Genomic DNA, 17,794 nt, shown 5'->3' on the forward strand with positions numbered 1-17,794 from the left:
TCCTAACAAGGAACACAAGATGGTCTAAGATATCAGCTTAGTGACACCAATCACAACATACATTTCAAAAATAGCCCCATCAGAACAACTGGAGAACAACTCAGGCTTTGACTGTTGATTTTTCTTTGCCTTCACTTTTCATAAATCGTCAAGCAACACAGACCCAGTATTCAAAAAAGTGTTCTTCATTTCTGATCCTTTCAACATAATTCCTGCATGTGGCCATAAAAAATCGATGTATATTTATACACATACGTATGTGTAAATCTCACCTGCACCCAAGTTAACCTTATCAAACAGCTGAGTAATGAGAATCATTCCTGCAGAGCCCAAATCTCCCGCACTGACAAATTCCAACACAACAGCACACGACCTTTTTTAGAATCAAAAATATGTTCTAAGAGATAGCAGTGGCTCAGAGTGGGGTTTGTTCTCAAAGGAAAAATTGCTTGTTTGAGCAGGACCCCGATAATTCAAAGAGCGGACGTGAAATGGGGACATCAGTGATCCCTTTCTCTCCCTTTCAGATGATGAGGAGCATGAGTGGATCATCCAGACCTGCCGCAAAGATGAGGGCAGAGCACCGGGGCAGAAACCTGGCCCATGAAAACTGGTTTTGCTAGAGAGTAATACTGCAAAGTAGGTGATCTGACTGACAATAAGTCCAATTTGTCACTGCGTCTTACATCACCCTTTCCCTCTACAGGAATATAATCTTTTTGTCATCTTTGTCAGCATAAACAAAAATGGAAATAATCACTTAATCAGTCATGCTGAGAAAAAAAGCCATGAAAGAGAGCAGACTGCTCTCACAGCAATATTCCTGAGAGGTGTGTGGTGCAGTACATACACACGTTATTAAGCCTGAAAACAATTTGTTAAAAAGAGTGCCTCAGATTCAGTGTTGAAGTCATTCAAATCCATCTTAATCAACATTATTTTCCCAGATTTTAGTTAGCTGTCCTGGTGAATTCCTTTCCTCTCTTTTTGCTCAGTACTTTGATATTGATTGATCATTGTAATAATGTACACCAGAGGTATTCTTTAATGACTGGTTTGCTAACTAGGAAATTATATCCATTTACTACGAACATTTGTTGAACTCTCCTGAAGCCGGAGTTTAACAAAATAATAAAAGAGGAGAACTGGGTGGGTTGCTGCTTGATTAGTAAGCCAGAAAGTATTTAAAAAATAAAATAAAATGGAATTACATCATTTTCTGGATGTAAGTGCCAGCACTTCTACTTGCATTAACTTTATTTATTACACAAATAAGACATTTACAAAGCACAACATTAAAAGTATGTAACAAAACAGACATTGGTTTTACAAAAAAGTGCTTACAATTTAGTTTTAATTTTTAAAATAAATTAGTCTTGACTGTCCACTCGTTCAGAGAATATTTAACCATTGTAGCCAAGACATGCATAATTGCAACATGCTACAACAAAATGATTGGCTGACGAAACAAAACCGGTGTTTCTATAGTTGGCATCCTACAGATGTATCACTGATAGCAGTGCAGGATTGAATCCTGCTCCCCGTCCAAACAGTGAGTTGTGTAAGCACCTTTAGCTGGGCATGGGGGTTAACCAGCATGAGCCAAAATAAAAAAGAATTGGTAATAATCCTGTAAACCATTCCTATTTCAGACCCTCACCGTATTCAGTTACTTCATTCAACTCAAGTGAAAAGCCTTTTGCTGCCTGTCTTCACTGGATTTTTGTCTGCAAAAGTTTTTGGAAATAGCAACTGCAGAAGTTTATTACGTGGAGTCTACGTTGCTGCACCAGAACCCGTTTGGCAATTACTGAATAAACTAAGAAAATGAGAATGATTTTACTTTATTTTTTGCTTTTAATCTACAGACAGGAGATGAATGCAAATGACCTGAGATAAGGTTTGGTTCAGTGGCAACAGTCAGCGTGAAATAGATCGTGAAACAATGTATTGAATAAATTAGAGGATTTCTTACATTCTTGGTACAGTTGAGTATTTTCCATACACATAATTAGCTCTAAAACTGCACAAGCTGAATTGCTTCCAGTTTTTGCAAACAGTTTGGGCTTGATATAAACAGAGCCTGATTTCTGAATTAGCAAAGCTGCTCCTGGCTACCTGGGGGAAGCTGCCCTCAGCCCGTGCTGCACAGCGATGCTCCCTGCTGCGCCTGCCCACCCCAGCCCACGCATTACAGCCGCTCCCAACAGCGGCGTCCATCACAGAACTCGGATGTACAGAATGATTCTCAAGTGGTTTGTGATCAGTAACTCAGCTGATAGTTTGCAGATATGTATTTAACAGCCTCTCTTTCATGGCACTGCTGAGACAGAAGATAAATACAAGAGACCGCTTTCTCCCTCAAAAATCTGCTGTGGGAATCTCAAGTACTGCGGGCCTTCAGGTCACGTCACAGCCTGAGGTCTCTCCTTCAGCCTCACGTTGGATAGGTACCCATCTGCTTACAGTTCTAATTCCACAGCCAAACAATCACTCGAACGCGCAAGCTCAAGTTGAGGAGGAGTGGGGCCCTGGTGACCCCCGAACCAGCAGCTCTCCCGGCCATGCTGTGTACACACAGTGACATGCAGGAAGCAAAGAGCTCTGCTCACAGCCCATGGAGGTGTGCTGGGCCTGTGCTCAGTGCTACAGACAGGGAGAAGGGACACAAACACCAGCACCTTAGGGCTGCTCCTGCCCAAGGAGATGCTGGGGAGCAGTGCCTCCTGCCAGGCCACGCACAGGGGTGTGTTTGGGCACACACTGGGAGTGGATATTCGCATGTCAGATGGTGACAATAACACTTTGCGGACCTAATTTCCTCTCTCCTTCCAAATGTTATTTCAGACTGAGGATAGAGCTGCTAGCTGCTGGCTGCAATTAGAACACTGGCCTAGCTGTCCAAATATTACAGCAGTCTCTCTTCTACATACATACACACACACACACACACACATACACAGACACAGAGGTGTGTGTATGTATTTGTTTCAGGATATCAACGTGTGCTGGTGTTCAGCTGTTTCTCCAACTGGGAGAACTTGATGCCCACTCAGCAGACGCAGTGTGAGCCGGTGCCACCAGCTCACCATGCAGAGCTGATGCTGGAAATTGATCTCCAGAGAGAAAAACATGAGTATCTACGGCTTGAATTAAAAACAAGTTACATAACTGGTAGATTCCTGTCTTCTGCTCCTCAGGCACAGCTCAGTCACGTTATGCACTGACTGTGGCTCATCACAGGCTTTCACATTCTCGGAAATGCTACCTCCTGAAAGTTAGCAGCAAGACAGACCCATGTGCTCCCATGGAGAGGGGCTTTGTTAGCGACCTTGGCTCTTGGCTCAGTGCAAGCTAAGAAGGGCTGGCAAATGCTAGCTGTTTACTTTTTGTTATTACCATCAATGAAGTATCATTTCAGAGCTTTTTTCCTGATCTGCGGCCAGACGGCCGAGTACTTCCTTTGTTGTTGCCATGAGACTGCCCCAAGGGTGAGCCCCACACGCCTGCTCCTCCGTGCACAATCGGTCAGGACTGTGCCTCATCCAGGGACCTGGCAGGAGCAGCTGCCTTGCTCTGGTAAGGGATAGGGGTGAGCAGGTGCTGCCAGATGGAGGAACACGCACTGCCTCGCTGCCTGCTGGCCTCACTGCTGGCGGAACTTCCCTGGCTGCTCCTCGGTCCCTCCCTGCTCTTCTCACTAACTGAGCCCAGAGCTGGGCCCCTCTCCTGGGGCCCACACGAGAGCAAGTCATTTCTATACATCTACTGGTGAGCTTCCCTTAAGGATTTCTCAGTCCCAGTGTATGGAGCATCTAAGAGTTTGGTGTAGGTACATTCCCAAATCACCCATTCGTCATCCAACATGACTTAAAGGAAATAAAGTAGCTTGTTAATAAAGAACAAGAATAATAATAATAAAAAGATTTGGCAAATGGCTGTGAGAGGAGAGACAGTCGGTGCTCTGAGAATAAGTCAGCAATTAAAATCTTCAGAGTGCCAAGCCTGGCTCTGCCACCGATCAATTCTATCACTCCTTTCAGTTCAGGACATCTCCATATCCCCTCCTATAAAATGGGGGGAACACTAAGATTTACTTACCTTACAGAGTGATCAAAGGGCATGTGATTCTAAAGCACTTTGAGAAGGAAGAAAAACTGCCTATTTCCAGCTGGCATCGTGTTTTCCACTTAGTGGAGTCACAGCTACCTGTGACTTTGGCTCAGGAGTCCTCCGTGTACACTGAGTTGCTGAGCCAGAGCCCATTTCAAGTCTCACACATGCAAGTGTAAATAAGGAGGGATGTCCGGGAACCAACAGTGCTTCACTGGTGCAAAAAGAGAATCAGGCCAAACTGTGTAAATTCCTCCTTTCTTTATATTCGTGGGTGATCATCCAAACCCCTGTGACTCAGCGTGTACTGATGTGTTCATGTTCCCACAGCTGGGGAGCAAGGTTTGTAAGCACAGCAGTCACTCATTTGGGCCGTGTCTGGCATTGTCTTGGAGAGACTCACTGTCATTCTACAAGTCCACAAGAAACAAGTGAAAAATGCAACTCTGCACTTGACACACACATACACAGAGTGTTGCTGGAGAAATAAGAGTGGATGTTAGATGCTGGTCAATGGGAATAACCAAGAATGCCGAATCTGAGTTTCTCCTGCATGACTGAGAACAGTTGCCTTGGGCTGGACACTGCGTTTCAGCGACTGAGGGGCAGTGGTGCTGGGAGCGCCATGGGCAGGCAAGGAAGAGCTTGCGGAGTCAGTACTGAAAGAGGATGACCTGGGGGAGAAACAGGAACCAAGCGTTAGCTGCTTCCAGAGACAAGCGGCTCTCACAGCAGAAATGGGATCTCAGGGAGCAGCCAGGCAGCACGCACCCAGCTGAAGCAGGGCAGCCGCCTTCACTGAGGGACAAGCTCTTTCTGAGCCATTTTTGTCCCCAGTCCTGCTCCTAGAACAGAGCCCTCAGGGAACACAGGTTTCTGGAATTCACCATGGAAGGAATTGTTTGGAAAAGGAATTTGGAAGGCAGCTCTATGTCCTGAGAACCCAGTCCTGCAACATCTGCAAGCAAGCCAATAGCATTTAAGTCACAGGAGCTAGCTGCTGCTGCGGAGTTTCTTTGAATGACAGCATCAGAACTACATAACATTTCTGAAAACTCTTCAGTTTCTGTGGAGATAAAGTCATGATAAAATGACAGTGCTTTGACCAAGCAGTAACCTTGCTGTGCCCCTGCCTCTGCTTGTCAAAACAGAGCTCAATAATCTCTGGTTGCTGCACTAAACAGAGGAAGAGATGCTGAGAACTTCTAAAAGATGAAAGCAAAAATGACTAAGAGATGCCAAAGGCTCAGCATTTCCTCAAAATGAAACCACTTAAATTGGGATCCCAAGCACGTATACAACAGTTCAGAAGCCTTGCCCCAGATGAGCACTATGTTAGAATGGACAGATGCTGAGGGGCTCAGCAGCAAAATATCAATATACGTTTCTTAGCCAGACATTGTGAAATAACATTCCGATTCATTATACAGTAACAGCCAGTTGTTATTTTTTGAGCAATTCTGGAATTCCCAAGAAATGAACCTTTCCTGTTAACTCATGGAAAGCTGTGCAGACCAAGCACCAGCAGCACTGGGGGGAGAGCCGGGCACAGAGGAGCTCAGACAGGAGGTCACAAGACCCCAGGGCATCCCAGCACACCACAACACTGTGGGGCATTCAGTGCAGAACACAGCGGTGCCATTTACCGACAGTCATTCTAAGGCCACCAAAATGAAGGAAACACAGCCAAGAGCCGGCGGCTGCCAGATCACAGAGTGCTGCTCACAAGAGCCAGCGGTGGCACTGAATTACACAAAAGCTACAGGAGGAGGTTGGCCCCAAACAGGCAGCAAGGACCAGAATTACCTTCTCACCCCTATTCGATAGCGGTCCTTCCATGTCTGCTTTGAGGTGCACTGGAGGAGCCGTGTAGGGAAGTCTACAGTGCACTTGTCCACACTGTACCTGACCTGTGGAGGAGAAAAGCCTCAGCCCCATGCCCACAGCCAGCCCCACAGCGCAGCCTGGCCAGGGGAACTCTGAGGGGACATCGCCAGGCTGGAGCTGGTCAGGGCCCTGTCCCACTGTGGGGGGGGTGAGGGTGAGGAGAAGCTTTGTGGGCTCACAGAGCCCAGGCACTCCGTCCTGATTACCCTTCTGCCGCTCGCAGGTGTTATCATGTGAAACACCCAGCCTGTGAGCGGGCTGCTCGCCATGGCAAAACACAGAAAGGCCAGTGGCGGTAACGCCAAGGAGAGGAACCTTGTGGGGCCAAGCCGTGCCCCCCGCCCTCGGCCCCGCACTCACTCTCAATGTATCCATGCAGTGTCACCATGCGGGCCCTCTCCGGGCTGCTGAAGGGCGAATAGTGGATGTCCTCAGTGAGGGAGGAAGGGATGCGGGGCGGGGGCGGCCCCGAGGGTGGCACCGTGTGCTGGGGAGTGTGTTTTTTATGGCGGGCTCGGCAGTTCTGGAACCAAACCTGCAATGAAAGCAGAGAACACTGAGGGAGGAGAGCAGCGGGCTGAGCTGTGCTCATGCACAGGGAGCCATCAACTCACACACAGACCCACAACAGCCACCTCTGCAGTCACAAAACGAACCACGTGTGGAAATGCCCACACAAATACGACGACAGCATCCGCTGGTCCCACAGTGTTTCACTGCAGCTGAGAAATGCCGGTGCTGCAGGAGACAGCCCTGCTCCGTCCCACCGGCAGCCACGACTGTGTCTCACTGCCGTTAATTAAAGCAACGGTTGGGGGTTATGCCCAAGAACTAAAACATGAGTGGAGGTTTTACCATGCTAGTGTGGTGTTTTCTTTCTTAAGCTTTAATTTCTTTAGGAAAATTGGGAGTGAAATCCTTCCACGAGTCACAGCATGGAGCAATGCCCTGAGGCCACGCAATGGCCACAGCAAGGAAACAGCCACAAGCGTTTGACAAATCGCTTCCTGCTCAAAGCACCTTCAAAAAAGCAGCCCATAAAGAATTGCCCTGCACGTGGGCTACTTGATCCTGTGACGAATGAAGAGTCTCAAGAACTGAGGCCTGAGCCAGGTCTTTACACGTTAGAAACTTAAACATGTCTTTGGTAGAAGAATGCTGGATGATGCCCACACTTTGTCTTCAACCCACACCCTGTATCCCACCTCTGCATCCCATACCCTGCATCCCACACGCTGCATCAACCTGTATCCCATGCCTGCATCCCATACACTACATCCTGCATGCTCGTCCATGGCTGTCCCTCACCTGAATGACTCTCCGACTCAGCCCCGTCATGTCTGCGAGTTTCTGAAGTGTTTGTGCATCGGGGTTGTTGTCCTGAGCAAACTGTGCCTGCATGACCTGGCGGGTGGCAAGGAGGGGGGTCAGCTTGCAGCTGACACCGCAGCCCTTCCCGCCCCCAGCCCAGCCCCACTACCTGCAGCTGCTCGGCGGTGAAGGAGGTGCGGGCCCTTTTGGCTGGCTTTGGTTGGCTGTCCTGCTCTGAGGGCACGGCCCCCTCCAGTGTGATCCCATTGCCTGCAAAAGAGAAGCCCAGTTTCAGGTCAGTGCAAGGAGCTGAACAACAGCTGTGTGCCTCAAGCGTCCCTCAGTGTGTGCAGCAGTGCTGCCTGAAGCTGCATGGGACCACTGAACTTCTCCATCACCAAGTGGCAATGCTGACCCTGATGGGTTTAAAGTTCAGTATAGAGAAGCAGCAATGTTGTAGAAGATGTGGGGAATTATGGATGGGGAAAGGGCAGTGGGAAGATGGATTCCGAGGTCAGTTGAGCCACCCAGTCTCGTGGTCACCACTTGGCTGCATGCCCCAGCAAGCAGCCCAGAGGAGCCCTGCCTGCTGCTGGGCACACCAGGACCCACACCATGTTGCCTCCATCACCTGTGTCATTTCAACAGGCTCCTTGCTCTTTTCCCTAGCCCCAAATCTCCCTGACCTCCTCCTGGGCCCTTAGGCAGCAACAGCAAAAGCAGCCCCTTCCCTGCGGCACCGCTCTGCATGTTACCACTGCCCAGGGCAGCAGCCTTTCTGCAGAGAGATGTGCTGAGGCAAGCCTGGCTGTGCTCATGCAGCCATGGAGCCACTGGGGGAGAGGTCAAGGCCAGGACCAGGGCCAGGGCCAGGGCCCCCACCCCACACTGGGGTCTGCAGTGAAGCCCATGCACTGTGCAGAGGAGTGATGGATGAGGGAGGGTGCATGCACGGGGCTGGCGCTCGCCCCGCTCCCAGGATGCGCCTGCACACCACGGTGTTTGCTCTGCAAGCTGGACAGGGCTGTGATTGTCTTGGCTGGAGTTGAAGGACTTTCTCATATAGTTTGACTTGTTCTTTTAGGATGATGAATGGGACTCTGACTTCAGCAACATCTGTTTATTTTTCTTGTGTGTAAAACCTCATGTGTAGAAGAAATTGCTGGGTAATTACTGGAGGGGGAAAAACGCGTGGCCCTTTAACTCTGCAGCAGTGCTGCTCCCCAGAGCCTTCGCATCCCCTCCTCCAGCCAAAGGGCATGGGGAGGTGGGCACCTGCCTGGGGACACTCAGCCCTTGTCCTGACACCACCACAGCCCCTTCTGCAACAAAAACCCCAGTCCTTGGGCAGGACCAGAGCACTGAAGGATCCCACAGACAGGCCCAGCCATGACCACAGCTGCAGCCCCACAGCCCCACACTTCTCCCAGACCCACAGCCCTTCCTTCCATGCCTTGTGCCTTCAAACTAGCCAGCCACTGGAGCCTCCCAGCCCAACAGGGCACACTGTTTCCATCCTCTTACCCAAATGCTGTAAACAGAAACACTGATTATTTTCATGTCAGGTTGTTAATCACTTCCACATGCTGCACAGGCTGGGACATGGCATTGGCCTCCCCACATCCATGAAGCACTACTGAATGGCACACAAGCAGGAGCTGCACTTCCAGTGCATAGGGTCCCTGGGCACTTCCCTCGGCATTTCTGCAGCTGCACAGTATCTCTGTGGGCAGTGTTCCTGCAATCCAGCCAAGCACCAGAGAGGCAGGCAGGCCTTCTGCAGCCCCGCTCCTCTCGCCACACAGCCAGCCACAGCCTGAGAATGTGGGACAGGTTTGACTCTGGCCCAGCCCAGTGATAACATGATATGACATGGCCTCACAAACCCTCCAAAGCCACTTTGTTCTGAGCACCACTCAGCCGCTGCCCTGCAGCCATGACACTGCATGACCTCATGGCACCAGCAGCAGTGGGATGCAGTTGGGAATGTGAAGGCCACTTGCAGTGCATCCCTGGGCAGGCAGGGCCAGTGAAAAATGATGGGAAGGGTTTGTGCACCCGCCAGGTTTCCCACCTTCTAGATTTATGACTCGCAGCCTCCAAATCGCCATGGCTTTCTGACCCGCCACATGTGGCAGTGAGGCACAGCAGTGCGGTGGAAGCAGGGCCGTGGCCGTGCTCAGCACTGCCCTCAGCACATGGCTCTGCCGCGGGACCCTTGTATGCTCAGCGCAGGAGCAGCTGCTCTGCAGGCACCATCCTGCTCTCCATGCATGGAAATAGCCCTGGCCCCTCGCTGTGGGCAACAATATCCCCGCGCAGTACCTGGGCCAAGGGCGGTGTTGTGGCCACGTACCATTTTCTGCTGCTCGCTTGAGGTTCTCTATCATGGTGTCATAGTGGATCCGGCACAGCACCTTCTCCTCGACCAAGCCGAACTCCTCACCCGTGGAGAGCTGCCTCTTGCAGGAGAAGCAGGCGAAGCAGGCCAGGTGGTAGGCATTGCCACGCGCCCTCCGCACCCAATCACTGGCGTAGATCTGCCGGCCGCAGCGGGCGCACTTGGTACCAAAGCGGCTGCAGGAGGAGAAGACACAGTGTGAGGGTGGGCAGCAGACCCTGAACCCCCCGAGTCCCCTGAGCCCAAACGGAGAAAGGGTGGCAGTGAGACCATCCCGGAGCTGCTCCCAGGCAAGGATCTCCAGCACAGGCTGCAGCCGAGGGCTGAGCTGTGTGAGCAAGCGCTGAGGTCACGCAGTGCAGTGAATCAGCCTCCAAGTTCACGGGCTTTTTATTTTGATAACAGGCGGTGTGACACTCAGATGGAAATTCTGTTAGAGACATTTTTCCCCTACTGCACTAAATCAAAACATGTGTTTTCTCCTAACACGTACAGACGTATGCATCTGCTCTTTCCTCCTACAAGGAGGTCTCCTCGCAGTGAGAAGATGATGATTGTGCTCGGGTTTATTTATGCTGGGAAGTATTGCGGCGGAATGAGGAGGTACCGATGCCGCCCCATCCCTGCACACCAGCGGCTGCACCTCAGCATCTCAGCACCGCGCTGCCGGCAGCTCCCTGGGCACAGCCACCCTCAGCTTCTGCTAACACGGGTGGGTGCTCACGTTTGAGTTTTATTACTGTTAAAATAAATAAACACACCAAGCAGCAAGCAGTGGGGGGAGGCGAGCATCTCCTCCAGCACCGTAGAGCTGATGCTGGCCCTGACACAACCCTGATCTCAGCCGCTGCGTGTGCTGCACATCCCAGCACGGCCGCAGCACTGCAGGGCTCACGTGTGGCCCCGCAGCCCTCAGCCCCATCCCGGCTCTGGAAGCCGCAGACACTGCTGCCATCCTCAGCCCCAAAAGCTCGAGTGTTTCCTTCCACCAAAGGCAGAGAACGCTGAGGAGAGCACACTGAGAGCTGTAATGCCATGAGGCTGCCGACACAGGCACAGACACCACAGCTCCAGGCATAAGATGCAGGGCACAACATGCAGCACACTGCGTCCCCCAGCACACCACGACCTCCAGCACACCGTGACCCCCGGTGCGCTGACATGCAACACACCACAACCAGCCCTGCAGCAGGAGCACAGCCGTGCCATCCCACTGCCCCACATGCAGCACATGGGCCTACGGAGATGCTGCCAGGCCATCCTGCACTCCACTTGGTAACCACTGAATTACTGGGGAGGAAGAGAAAGGTTTAAATTTTTCAGCCTGACCATCGCTGACCAAAAAAAAAAAAAAAAAAAATCAACCCAAAAACCTGGACCAACAAAAAAAAGCTGCTTAAAGAGGACATTTCTGAGCTGAAATTATACAGAGACTTAGCTAAGAGACTTCGCTAATTTACTTCAGATGGGAACATTGTAAACTGACTTTGTGCCAGCTCACTTATATAAACGCACAAACAAAAGAACTGTATTAATTTTTTATTTAGAAGTAGAAATCGTTCCTGTAAGTCGAATTACTTTGAACAATGCGCTGTATAAACAGTCGTATTTGCTGAACGCTCTCAGACAAGGGGGCAGGCTCAGAGGAACTAATAACACGTGGTAGTCGCCTCTCCCCACTTCCATCACTCCCTGCTCCAAGCGGGCAATGCAGTGTGCCGGGACGGGCACGGCCCCGTGCTGCTACTGGAGAGGATGGCTCAGAAATGAGACCTTGCAATGCACCGAGCTGCTCCTGATGCTGGGCAGTGAGAGCCCCGTGAGCCACGCGCACTCTGCAGCTGCAGGGCACAAGGGGTGGTCCGTGGGGCTCCTGCTGCCCGCCTGGCAGTGAGGGGACAAGGACGGGGCCGAGGATGGAGCTACGCTGCAGCAGGATGCAGCTCAACTGGTATCCTTGATGGCGAAGCTTGAATTCACAACCCGGCCCAGGCATCGCCACCAGCCCTGGCCCCAAGCAGGGTTTGGGACTGGGTGAGCAGGCACTGCCAGCTCTCCATGACAGGAAACAGAAAGCAGCACCAGCTTTCTGCTGCAGATTTCCAAGGAGGAATCACCCCATCCCACCACCTCAGGGAGGGTTGCAGTGCCTGGGGCACAGGAAGGCATCCGGTGCCACAACTCCCAGCCCTGGCACCCACTCTTGACCACGAGGTCAAGATGAGGGCCACCCAGGGCCATCCACAGCCCCAGACATCCCCATCCCCTCCTGGTGAGCTCCATAAGAAGACCGTAATGCAGCCCCAGCAGCAGCAGCTCCCAGAGATCACACAGAGCGATGCAGAAAACCAAAGCAAGCCCGTCTCCATGCCGAGCCACAGCTGTGCCCAGGCTGGAGCACAACCCTGCAGCACAGAGGAGAGGGGTGGCAGAGGTCACACTGCCACCAGCCCACCTGCGGGCCCTGTGCTGTTCCAAATACAGAGATGCACACCGGGGCTGATGTCCACGCACACTGTCTGTGCCCCGGCAGCCCAGCACAGTGCAGCATCCCAGGGTCACACCAGGACCACGCCAGGACCCGGCTCTCTGCAGCCGTGGGAGTTTGGCCACAAGCAGCCCTCTCATCGCCTGGGAACACTGTGTTCCTCCAACGGAGCTCCACGAACTCCAGTTTTAATTTGGTTCTCCTCAAAGCGCTGGAGCCCTGGATGCCAAATGCAATTATTTGACAAGACACAGGAAACAGCAACGCTTGCTCAAAAATGCACGAGGCCGTGGAGCTGCCGCAGAGCCAGCACTTACACAGCCTCACACGTGCAGGGAAGGGCCGGGAGCAGGAGGGAGCACGGGGCAGTGCCCGCGGGTGGCCCCGTGCTGTCCCTCGGCAATGGCACCAGGCAGCAATCCCCGCATGGCTGCATCCACCCCACGAGCTGGCAGCGGGGCTGTCTGCGCCGCTGTTAAAAAACACACTTCATACGCAGCAATAGAAAGAAAGATAGAAAGATAGAAAGAAGAAAGAAAGAAGAACAAAATAAAAATAAAATAATATTCATCATAAAAAGTCTGAATAGTTAGATTTGCGCTTTGCCAAGCGCTGCGTCCCTGCTGTCCCGGGATCTGCAGGGCAGTCCTGAGAAGATCGGCGCCGATTCAGGGAAGAACCCGGGTGGGGTTCGCCCGAGGCTGCAGCCCGACCGCCGGCGGCCCCGACCCGCGACCCCCGTATTGCGGCTCCCGATCTCGGCGCTGCTGGAGCCCGGCCCGACCCGTCAGCATCGGGAACCGACGGCGGCGGCAGCGCGGATCGGATCGGCTACGCTCTACCCGGCCCCGCGCCGCATCGTTTCACGCACACACACAAAAACAAAACCGAAATCTTTTTGTGCTAAAACCAAAGGCGGGGCGCGGGTGCGGAGCTCCCCCCCAGCGGCACCGGGCCGCCGTGCCCACCTCCGCGCTCTGCTCCGGCCCCGCGCTGCGCACCGCCGTTCACAGGCAGTTCTTTGAGGGCAGATCTCGTTCCCCGCATTTGCCCATAGGCAATTTTGAGATTCGGTTCGCTGCTTTAAAGCCGTCTTTGAAAACGTCCGTCCTTTCAAAATATTAATGAAATCAAAACGATTATTAATTAATGGAAAACGCTGAAAGCGCTCCGAAGCAGCGAAGCGACACCTCACAGTTCCCCAAACGTCCGTGGGTGCGGTGGGGATTCCAGCAGACAACAGAGCCGGCGGTGCGCACCCGACAGCGGCACTGGGACGGACGGGCACGGGACAGCCTCACCGTAAATAATAAAAACAATAATAACAACAATAACAATAATAACAATAATAGCAAAAACAAATAAAATAAAATAAAAAAACCAAAACATTGCGGATCTCAGCAGCGCGCTCCCTCGCAGCACAGCTGCCACCCGCTCCGTCCCGCAGCGCAGCCCCGCAGGGCTGAGCATCTCCTGCCTGCGGCTCTCTCTTCCTCCCGGCATTCCCGCACCGCCCCGGGACGAGAAGCGCCGGCGCTGAGGGCTGTGGGGCGAATGGAGCCCCAACGAAGAGTTCAGGACTCCTCCAGCCCTCGCGCCTCAGTTTCTGGAAAAACGCGCGGTGTGAGGTTATCACCCAGAGGCGATCACTGGGCTGCGGCCCGACTGCGGAACGCCGACCGCGGGGCCGCGGCTCCGAACCCCGCGGTGGGTCCCTGCCCGGCGGCCCCCGGCTCCGCCGCACACCCGCCCGAGGACTCCGCGAGGCCGGGAATTGTTTCGGTTCTGTACCGTTCTGACACCAACGACACTTCGGCTTTTTTTGGTGCTAGCCGGCATAAAAACGGTTTTAGAAACCATTCAGCCCCGCAGACGGCCGGGGACGCTTTTAAAAGCCGGGCCGTACCGTCCAGGACAATGCCCAGCGCCGGGTCCCCCCGCACCGCGGTCCCGCACCGCAGCGGGAGGCGGGGAAGGATCCCCGGGCGGGGCCGCGGCCGCCCCCGGCTCCGTTCCTCCCGCAGCCCCGCGCCGCCCCGAGCAGCAGCTTTGCGGCCCCGCAGTTTCGCAGCCGTTACCCGCAGGGACCGACCAGGGACGCCGCGCACCCCGCCGGCCCGGCTCCTACCTGAAGTAGTCCATCTTGCAGAAGATCTCCTTGTTCTTGATGTAGCAGCTGTGCTGCTGCCGCAGCGAGGTCCGGCACACGGAGCACTCGAGGCAGCGGACATGCCAGATGAGGTTGTTCACCTGCGGAGGAGCGGACAGAGGCTGAGACCCGGGGCCACCCGCAGCCGCCCCGCCGCCCCCGCCGCCTCGCGCTCACCTTCAGCAGGTACCGGTCGAGGATCTCCAGCCCGCAGCTGGAGCACACGTTCTTGCCGGCCGACGGCGTGGAGGAGGAGGAAGAGGACGGCGGGGAGCAGACGGACGGCGTGGAGGGGGTGCTGGGCGCCGAGCGGGCGTCCTCCTTCTCCAGGGCTGCGGGCAGCGGCTCCCCGTCGGGCTGCGACTGCGGGCACAGCCCCGCGGGTACCCGTCAGCCGCGGCCCCAACGCTCCCAACGCGATCCCCGCGGCGTCCCGACCCCGCACCCCGCACCGCTTACCATGGCGCGGCCGTGCGGGTCGAGGCAGCGGGCGGTCGCTTTGGGCAGCGGCTCCGGCGGCATCACCTTGCGGGAGAGAGCGGGAGAGGGCGGCTGCGGCTCCATGCGCCGGGCGAGCGCGGGGCACCCTATATAAACCGCCTCAAAACAATAAATAAGAACTTTCTAGTGGCCATTTAAATCCTTTGCAACAAAAGCTGCGTCTCTTTAATGAAGCAATTTGAATGTGGATTGAATTCTCTCCCTGCCTGCACTTAACCCGGGCCTCTTGAAGTAATCGCTCGGTTCCCATGCGAGCCAAAGCGCTGAAAAAAACCCACAAACTACCTGCAATTAGAAATTGCCGTAAATGCCCGAGATAAGAGGTACCCAGAGTGTCAATTCCGGCTGTCAATCAGGGAATCCATCAGGCCACCCAAAGAATTGCAAATTTGATTTTTTTAATGGTAGTAATTAAAAATCGAAATTCTTCCCCCTCTCCCTCCGCCGAGCGCGAAACGCCCCAGAAAGCGCCGGGATGCGAAATCCTCCCCTTCGGCGCGGGAGGCGGCGAGCGGCCCCCGGGCCCGGCCCGGCCCGGCCCGCACCGCCCCGCGGCCCCGCGCCCGGCCCCGACGGCGCTCACCTTGCCCGCCTCGGTGCCGGCCGGGGCGCGGCGGCCGGGGCCCCGGGGCTGCCCGCCCTCATGGCTCCGGAGCATGGGGCGGGCGCGCCCCGCTCCGCCCGCCGCCGCCGCCGCGCTCCGTGCCCGCGGGCGGCGCGTCCCGGGGCCGCGGCAGGAAGGGCGGGGAGCCGCGCCGGCCCCGCTCCCCCGCCGGGGGCGGCCGCGGGCCGGGCAGGAAGCGGCGCCCCCCCGCCGCGCCCTGGGGGCCGCCCGCCCCGCCGGGCCCCGCTACCTGCGGCGGCAGCGGCACCGGCACCGCCCGCGGGCGCGGCGGAGGGGCGGGGGGCCGGTGCCCCCTCCCGGCCCCGACGGAGCGCACGGACGGGGCCCGGGCTCGGGCAGCGCCGCCGGGCGCGGCCCCGGGAGCCCCGCGCTGAGCACGGAGCCCGGCGGGGCCGGGGGATCGCACCCACCGCCGCGGTGTCGCGCCGCCCGCCGCTGCCCGGGCTTCATTAGTAACCTGATAATTCCCCGGCAAAGCCCCAGCAGCGGTTCCACCATGAAGTAATTGTAGGACGGTAACGTGAGCTGATGGCGGCCGGGGATGGATCCTCGCGGTTATTGATTCTGACAGCTAAATTGTTAACCGAGGGGGAAATCAGATGAAAGCCATTTTAGAATAAATACGAGACATTAGGTTGAAACGCTGAGGTTCTAAGAAAGCCCGAGCAGAGCCCCGGAAAGCCGAGCCGAGGCCCGGCAGCGTCCCCCACCCCACCGCGCGGTCAAACCGCTCCCGCAGCTCCACGGGGAACGCGGAGCGGCTCCTGCGGCCATAGGAACGCCGGCGGCCCTCCGTGCTACGAGAACCGCGCCGGCGTGCGATGGGCGCAGCGCGGACAGGAGGGGCTGAGGCGCAGCGCTGCCCGGCTCGTGCTGCCCCGTAGGAGCGGCGGAGGCTGCAGCCCCACTTACGCCGCTGCCCGCATCAGGGCCGTGTCCGTGCGCTGCTCGGGGAAAGCACACGGCTCGGCTGCCCGCACGCGCTCCCTCCCACCAACGCAGGGCACGGACAGAGCAGCTCCATCCGTGAGCGACTGAACCGCGTGGAAACGTTCCTTCAGGTGAAGGCACGACTTCACGTCAGCCCTGAGCGATGGGGCAGGAAAACTGAAATATCGAGGAAGAACCTGCACGACGGGCATGGTGAACGATTCCCTCGGTTCCCCACCTTGCTGGGAATAGAGCGGAACCAAAGGAAGCCAGACAGGACGGAGGTGAGGGGTGTGCAGCGGGTCCAGCCCCGGCAGCCGTGAGCCTCGCTCTGCCCTGCGATGCCTTCAGGTGCTGCGCAAAGCGATGTTAAGATGGCTGATAGAGCCCAAGCGTCGGTGGATAGAAGTGTCCCGGAGCATTTACCTGCTCCCACACGCGGTGTCAGGAACGGCCCGGCTCTGCTCTGCTGCTGTGGCATTCCCAGGCAGTGCATGCAGTGGGAGCGCTGCCCGGGCGGGCGGCAGACACGGCCCTGCAGTTGTGCTCCCCCAGGTCTGCTGCGGCCCAACGCCACACAACGCACTTCTGTTACCGACGGGGCAGTGCAAAAAAAAAACCTGACTGCAGCTATTGTACACAGAATGGTATCAGTGGGCTTCGGTTGGTGCCAAGCATTTACCACCCTCACTTCCTGCGTACCACGTCTCCTGGAGGAAAACATGCATTTTAAATGTTTATTTAGAGCCGTAAGAATTTCAACAAGTTTAATTTAAATACAAATAAATATCAAAATGTGAGTCTGAAGGGAATGCCACCACACACCTCGCCTTTTGAATTTAGGCATTTTCTAAATTCCTATTAGAAACAGAAATGGTTTGAAATAATGCAGATGCGCATCCTGAGGACTACAAGGGGTAGCACACGTAAGAACAAAACACAGGCTGCTCACAGAGGAATGCAAATGGGTGTTATGACAGTCACAGGGGGACAAACTCCAAACCATACTTTCTTTTTACTCAAGTACCCAAAGAAAATTAGAAAGCAAGTATCTAACAGTACCAGACCTACTTCTCAGCAACTCAGGCTTTCAATCTATCCACCATACACGTGCACAGCTTCATTCTGGGGGCTAAGATTGGGAGCAGGAAGGAGCAGAACTGATGTTCTGCGCTCGCAGGCAGGTGTGCTGCTTTAGGAACACAAACCCGACTCTGCTATACAAGTGAGCAGCACCTGTGCTCAGAAGTGCTGGGCTGTTCAAAAATCACTTTCTTGCTCCTCCTTACCAGTTTGGAGAAGCAACTCAAGAGTGACAGGCTCACCACTGAGTAAAGGCTCACCACTGAAAGGACGTGAGAAAGCAGACTCCAGTACAATCAGTACAAA

The 17,794-nt window shown here is 54.9% G+C and overlaps 2 protein-coding genes across 8 annotated transcripts in view; one reads left to right on the top strand and one right to left on the bottom strand.

Moving 5' to 3' along the window:
- MORN5 (MORN repeat containing 5) overlaps window positions 1-1,974 on the top strand; it is a 13,678-nt gene extending 11,704 nt beyond the window's left edge. For 2 of the 3 annotated variants that reach the window (XM_085239081.1, XM_085239083.1), the window contains one exon: window positions 1,653-1,974. In XM_085239081.1, coding sequence (XP_085095207.1) covers window positions 1,653-1,831 — 179 coding nt within the window. In that variant the 3' untranslated portion in view covers window positions 1,832-1,974. Of the gene's footprint in view, window positions 1-527; window positions 640-1,652 lie in introns of all 3 variants that reach the window. The other variant, XM_085239082.1, reaches the window with a different exon arrangement.
- LHX6 (LIM homeobox 6) lies at window positions 1,227-15,798 on the bottom strand. Of its 5 annotated transcripts, none has more exons than XM_085239080.1 (10): window positions 15,434-15,798; window positions 14,809-14,949; window positions 14,527-14,712; window positions 14,329-14,450; window positions 9,668-9,888; window positions 7,481-7,581; window positions 7,309-7,404; window positions 6,361-6,535; window positions 5,928-6,023; window positions 1,227-4,787 (listed from the first exon to the last, which is right to left on the bottom strand). In XM_085239080.1, the coding sequence occupies exons 1-10, from the start codon at window positions 15,506-15,508 to the stop codon at window positions 4,705-4,707; spliced, it is 1,296 nt and encodes a 431-aa protein (XP_085095206.1). In that variant the 5' UTR covers window positions 15,509-15,798; the 3' UTR covers window positions 1,227-4,704. The 5 variants fall into 5 exon arrangements, with proteins under 5 accessions (XP_085095206.1, XP_085095203.1, XP_085095202.1 ...); XM_085239077.1 differs by having other exon boundaries at window positions 5,920-6,023; window positions 14,809-14,874; window positions 15,434-15,770; XM_085239076.1 differs by having other exon boundaries at window positions 5,920-6,023; window positions 15,434-15,766.
- Between the last annotated feature and the right edge of the window lie 1,996 nt (window positions 15,799-17,794).

This window comes from Meleagris gallopavo, chromosome 19, assembly GCF_905368555.1.
Source record: "Meleagris gallopavo chromosome 19, MGAL_WU_HG_1.1, whole genome shotgun sequence".
Classification (NCBI taxonomy): Eukaryota; Metazoa; Chordata; class Aves; order Galliformes; family Phasianidae; genus Meleagris; species Meleagris gallopavo.